The sequence below is a fragment of the Anopheles ziemanni genome (assembly GCF_943734765.1).
Source record: "Anopheles ziemanni chromosome X unlocalized genomic scaffold, idAnoZiCoDA_A2_x.2 X_unloc_40, whole genome shotgun sequence".
In the NCBI taxonomy this organism is placed as follows: Eukaryota; Metazoa; Arthropoda; class Insecta; order Diptera; family Culicidae; genus Anopheles; species Anopheles ziemanni.
In genome coordinates, this window is record NW_026689808.1 from 99,687 (window position 1) to 106,269 (window position 6,583).

At 43.2% G+C, this 6,583-nt stretch overlaps 1 protein-coding gene across 1 annotated transcript; it reads right to left on the minus strand.

Annotated features, from left to right (window-relative positions):
- Positions 1-217: 217 nt before the first annotated feature.
- LOC131292229 (helicase POLQ-like) lies at positions 218-3,250 on the minus strand (the record flags this gene model as incomplete). The annotated part of the gene is made up of 2 exons (XM_058320792.1): positions 2,914-3,250; positions 218-2,829 (listed from the first exon to the last, which is right to left on the minus strand). Coding segments are annotated over exons 1-2 (2,949 nt in total), but the record flags the coding sequence as incomplete, so codon positions are not given.
- Between the last annotated feature and the right edge of the window lie 3,333 nt (positions 3,251-6,583).

Consider the following 6,583-nt stretch of genomic DNA (forward strand, 5'->3'; position numbering starts at 1 on the left):
GAAGAAGATCAAAATTCATCTCCATGCAGCATCCCATTCATCTCGCAGCATCCTAACATATGTTTTTTTTAGAATTTATGAAAAATCGACTAAGTCCCAGATGCCTTTAAGTAGGGATGCTGTATCAAGATGGGAGATGAAAAAGATCAAGATTCATCGACTTCAGTTTATATTGATGGTGAGTTTATATTGCTATCGTTAAAAAAGGGGTACTTACCAGAATGATCAAATCCTCAATTTTGAAATATACTTCCAATCCGTCCTCCAGCAGAATGAGGAAAAGCAGATCAAACTCATCGAGCACACACAGTCGTTTGCCTAGTTCCTGCATCTCGTTGTAGAACCGGACCGCTCGCTCTATGTCGAACCCGGCTCGGATGGCCGCCTTGCCAAGGTTGATCACTTCCAGCGGGCTCGTTCGATCGATCGTTTTGAAAACCTTACCCGGACGGGAAGGTGTCTTGTGTACTCGAACGAACGCCTGTCCTACCGCTTCCTCCGATCGTCCATCTGCGGCACTGATTTGTACAACCATGTTCGTGGGATTGCGCAGACAGCTATCGTGCGTTGCCTTGATCGCATTTCCCTGATACAGCTGCACGATCGTTTCATCGGTGATGGCCTCGAGATCGATTTCGCGTCGCTTCGCTTGCTGCGCTAGCAGTGTGCTTCCAACCATCGCTTGAAGCGCATTCCGTGTCTTACAAAGACCGAGTCCGATCGAGCCGAGTACGAGCGATTTCAAGCAGGCTCCTTCGTCTTCCAAGAGCGCCGACTCGGCGAAGTCCAGTGGTGAGCAGAACATCTCGCAAATTTGCGGAATATCGCGCATGGCGGAAATAAGTATGGAATCGCCGGTGTCGCGTTTACCCGCACGCCCTGCCCGGCCAACCATTTGTTTGTAGCGACTTAGCGTAAAAAAATCGCTCCCAATGTAAGGAGAGCAGATTATTACACGTTTCGCCGAAAGATTCACACTGGCGGCCAGAGTGGAAGTGCACACGATCACCGAAAGGATGCCGGCCCGGAATGCATCCTCGATCATACGACGCTCGTCCTGCGTTAACCTACCGTGATGGTACGCGACCCCGACACGAAACGAATGCGGAAGGATTGGTGCAACGGACCCGTCATCCTGGAGAGACTTTATAATCTGCGCTTTTTCCTCTGCCCGGTGCTGGGCAAATGAATCCGGCAAGTTGGCCGCTAGCATGGCGCACAAACTTTCACACCTGTTTCTGGTAGGACAAAACACCAAACACGAACCCTTGGGGATTACTTCCATGATCAGACCAATCACATGGTCCACGTCGATCCGCCGCAGTTCCTCACCGTAGTTAAACTCTAACTTTCGCTTTTCTCCTAACACATCAAATATGCGTTCGGCTTGGCTGCGAACCTCGAACAGATCTTCCCCCCACTTGATGTATTCCTTCAACTCCACCGGCCGATTTTCGCGACAGTAAACGTCGGCTAGCATGAAACAGGCCAATTCACCCAAGTTTCCGATAGAAGCACTCATTCCTACGATCTGAATTCCGGCTCGTAGCGACTGCACCTTGGTGATCAACATCTCCAGAGTGCCCCCGTGTCGCTGCTCTCCAATCATATGCAGTTCGTCGATCACGATCAGCCCGATCTCGTCCGCGCGACCCACCTCGATGAGAGAGTTCATGAGGATGAGCGATTTTTCGATCGTACAAACAAAGATCGTGTTTTTTCTGTGCCGTTTGAGCGGCGGACATTGTCCCCTACCACCGGTGTACTCCTCCAATAAAAACTGCAGCTCGATCGAGAACGGAGTGAGCGCGATCAGCTTCTCCTGAGCGGATGAAACGTACGGCACGACGAACATGACGTTCCGCAGGCGGCAAATAATCTCCCGTAGCATAAGAATCTCCGCCACCAGTGTCTTTCCACCGCTCGTTGGCAGTGCGTAGATCAAATTACGTCTCTCGTCGATCGCCGGCAAGTCCAGACACTCCTGCTGCCAATCGTACAGCTCGCCAATACCACGAAAGTCTCGCAGCATTCGCCGAACGTTGTTCGGTAGCCCAAAGAACGGACCCTTCTCGAGGAAAAGCGACGATACGTGGGGTACGGTGATCTTTGGCTTTGTAGTCTGATCTGAAATTCGCTCATCACGATTGATGGCCGCTATGGTCGAGTTGCTGGTCCTCATTCGCGAGCTTCCCTCGCCTATCGCATTCGCCATCGGCTCAATGTTGGTCATGTCGTGCAGCGTACGGTCACAGATTTCAAAAATCCGCAACGCTTCGCTCACCTTCTGCAGCTCAAAGGTACGTTCAGCTTCAGCGGCTACCTGCTGGAAATGTGACGGACGCTCCGGATGACCTATTTGTGATGCACCGATCGCGACGATTCGCTCCACCCCCTCATCAGCGAGGGACTCGTCTTGCCGCATGTACTGCGAACAGATGTCCTGGTTTGTGTACACCTCGAACCCGTTACTCTCTCGCAGCATATCACCGACGTGCGTTACTGGTTTGGTGGACCCGATCCGTTTCAGTTTAGCCTTGATTATTTCGTCCGTGTCAAGTTGATCGTGGCTGGCGATCGGTACCTGTCCACATGGTAGCATTTCAGCATCGTCATTTTCCACCCCAGACCACAGAGGACGAACCGGAGGAGTTTCCTCGTTTGCAACGTTTGACCGATTTGATGTAAGATTTTCATTACAGCCACTGTCCCTCCCTCCGTCGCGCACCTCGCTACCGTCCATGTTCATTTTAAGCACATAAATCTTTCGACTACTTACAGCTGATTTTTGCAGTTTCGGAGGACTTGCCATAAGCCTTCTTTCAATGGCTGTTACAGGAAAACAGTTTTGAAATAAAGTAAAAATTATCTTAAATTATACGTTATTGTCACTCGTATAAATCGTTCACCTACCTCCAACTGATTTGGAACGTTTTCGAAACGGTGTGATCGGTTGATCGGCTGCACCGCCCCATGAGGTACGCGGCTTCGAACGTTTGACTTTTTTCTCGATGCTGGCCAAATCGACCGCGTTCAGCAACGTGCTATCTAGCTCCAACAGTTTCGTACTTAAGTCATCTTTAGGTTTGCTGGTACAAGCTGTGACCGGTGCTCGGAAATCAACCGGGTTTGCTGCCGGCGCTGCTGGTGCTACGCCCCTGGCTGCCGAACGCAGATTCGGTGAAATCAAGCATTTCCTCGCCGTTGTGGGAAGCATCTGTCGACCGCGGGAACTTCGATTTCCCGACATGGCTGGCAAACTGTTTTTTATGTAAAGTAATGAGAAGCTTTAATCAAAACAAAGTTGCATTCATTTTTCACTGTATTTTAATGTCGTCATAACAATCTGCACCTGCTAAGGAAATTGACAAACTTACAATTCTCCAACGAGTGAAGAGAAGAGGTGTGTTCTGTTTTTATTTGACAATCATGAATCGGATGTGTCGCATTGACAATGCGTGTGATTTCTTTTTAAGGATAATAATAAATTCGGATTGAACGGAAATTATATGCAAGCACAGTTATTGCGGGTTGTTGCGTTAATCATTTTGGGAACGAACATGAAAGCTGAAAGAAAACATTTCTACCGATACACTTCATTGAAGGTCTTCCCGGTCAAGCCGCTTATATCATCAAATAAACAAAACCGGGAATATGTCGAGTTTTTCGCAACCGGTCCCGTATGATGATATATTTTTGGAAAGGTTAAATAGAGACGAAGAAGATTTATTTAATTTCGATTTGGTCAGATGCTGATTAAAAATATGTTTTTAAGCGCAGAAACAAATACAAAATTAATTACCGTATGAAGTGTCCTCTTTGGCAATTGTCTTCTTCGTCAGCATGTTTACAAAATGCGGGTTCAGTTCTTCAAGTAGGTGGTCGTAGATCAATAAAAAAAATAATTTAATTTCATGTTTTAATGCTAGAAATAGTACTTTGTTTTTGAAAAATTAAAACATAATTATCTCAAGTCCGAGTACTGACGACAAGCAAATAGGATGCAGATGTATAATTAAAGAACATATTTCTACGGGTAAACTTTACCGAAGGTGATTCCGGTGAGCTGTATATTGTCAAATAAGCCAATACGGGAATAAGTTGTGTTGTTTGCACTCGATCTCGCATTATTATATATTTTTGGAATGGTAAATTGAAGACCGAGAAAACTTATTTCATTTCGATATGGTCAGATGAAGATTAAAAAAAGTCTTTTGTAGCAACAACGAACCATTATTTCAACAACATATGAAGGTGGTTTCAATGAAACCATGTTTACAAAATGCGGGTTCAGTTCTTCAAGTAGGGGGTCATAGCTCAATAAAAGCAATAATTTAATTTCATGTTTTAATGCTTGAAATAGTACTTTGTTTTTGAACAATTAAAACATAATTATCTCGAGTTCGAGCACTGACGACATGCAAATAGGCTGAAGATGTATATTTAAAGAACACATTTCTACGGGTAAACTTTACCGAAGGTGATTCCGGTGAGCTGTATTTTGTCTAATAAGCAAATCCGGGAATAAGTTGTGTTGTTTGCAACCGATCTCGCATTATTATATATTTTTGGAATGGTAAATTGCGGACCAAGAAAACTAATTTCATTTCGATATGGTCAGATGAAGATTTAAAAAAGTCTTTTGTAGCAGAAACGAACCATTATTTCAACAACGTATGGAGGTGGTTTCAATGAAAGCATGTTTACAAAATGCGGGTTCAGTTCTTCAAGTAGGAGGTCGAATATCAATAAAAAAATGATTTTATTTTATGTTTTCATGCTTGAAATAGTACTTTGTTTTTGAAAAATTAAAACATGTTTATCTCGATTTTGAGCACTGACGACAAACAAATAGAATAAAGATGTATAATTAAAGAACACATTTCTACGGGTAAACTTTACCGAAGGTGATTCCGGTGAGCTGTATTTTGTCAAATAAGCGAATCCGGGAATAAGTTGTGTTGTTTGCAACCGATCTCGCATTGTTATATATTTTTGGAATGGTAAATTGCGGACCAAGAAAACTTTTTTTATTTCGATATGTTCGGATGCAGGTTAAAAAAAGTATTTTGTAGCAGAAACGAACCATTATTTCAACAACGTATGAAGGTGGTTTCAATGTAACCATGTTTACAAAATACGTGTTCAGTTCTTCAAGTAGGTCTTCGATGAGCAACGAATAAAATAATTTCATTTCTTGTTTTTTTGCTAGAAACAGAACATTGTTTTTTATTAATTGAAAAATTATAAATTCGTTATCATAAGACGTATTTCGAAGAAAGCAGGAGAAAGATGAATGTTGAAAGAACATATTTTTAAGATTGCGGCTCATCGTAGGTGCACCATGGTACTGGTCATCACTGCTGATATCGGAAAAACCACAAAACCGGAAATAAGTCTGGTTGTAAGAACCCGATCTCGTATTATTATATATTTTTGGAATGGTATTTTAGAGACCAAAAGCTTCATTTTTATTATATATGCGCAGATGTAAATAAAACAAAAATCTGTTACAGCAGAAACAAAGAATTATACCGTATGAAGTTGACTTTTTGACAATTGTCTTCCATTTCGTCGTGTTTACAAATTGTGGGTTCAGTTCTCCAACGAAAATAATGAAAACCAACGAACAAATTTTAAATTATTCTTGTTTTGAAATAAGTTGCTCACTCTGGCCGTTATTTTTAATTTAATGATGATTCTTCCACATGACCGCAACAATACTGGAACATTTACGCTGAAAGAAACAACGTTTTCTTGATTTCGTTTGTGAGCTATTGAAAAATTAATAACTCCTTTTCGTTCAACTGACATTTCGGGAAGCAGGACAGAGAATCGACTCAATGTACCTGCCGAAAAAAACGACGCCATTTTACAGACGCCTTCCTACGGACGAAAGAAGCAGACTCAACCAATTTACTACAGAAAAAATAAAAAGTTTCGTGCAGAAAATGGCCTCGAGTTGGATAAACGCTACTGAGGATATGTTCGGATCGGCGGAGACCGAACAATGTGCGAATTTCGGTAACGTTGCTGCCGAACAGTGGACGGTAGCCGAGTACGATGATTTGGTCCACCAGCTTCGAGCAATTTTGCCAGCGGAGGACGAGAAGAAAGCAGACGACCGGATTCAGCAAATAAATTGGACTCGCGTCGCTGTAGGCAACCATACGCCCGAAGAAGCAAAGAAGGCGACAAAAATGTTGTTGCAAAGAGTCGACGCGTATCGGACGCTGGACGAAATGCTCTGCATCGTGCAGAAGAAAGGAGTCCGGGAGTGTTTGGGCGAGACGCCGAAAACTACACAACCAAAAATGCAACAATATTCGTAAGTCTTAAATAATCAACCAAAAGGTGCCTTGGTTTTCATTGCTTGTATTGTTTGTTTTGTTTTGATTATTTCTAGCTACCAGAACCAAACCAAAACAACATACAACAAGATAGCAAACCGCACCATAACACCTTACAATATTTTTACAAAACAACACAGCACCTTAAATCTGACTTGCGCCGACCGGAAAAAGCTGTGGAAGCATGCTGATCCTACCACGAAACTGCCTTATATCATCGAAGCATCGCGTTC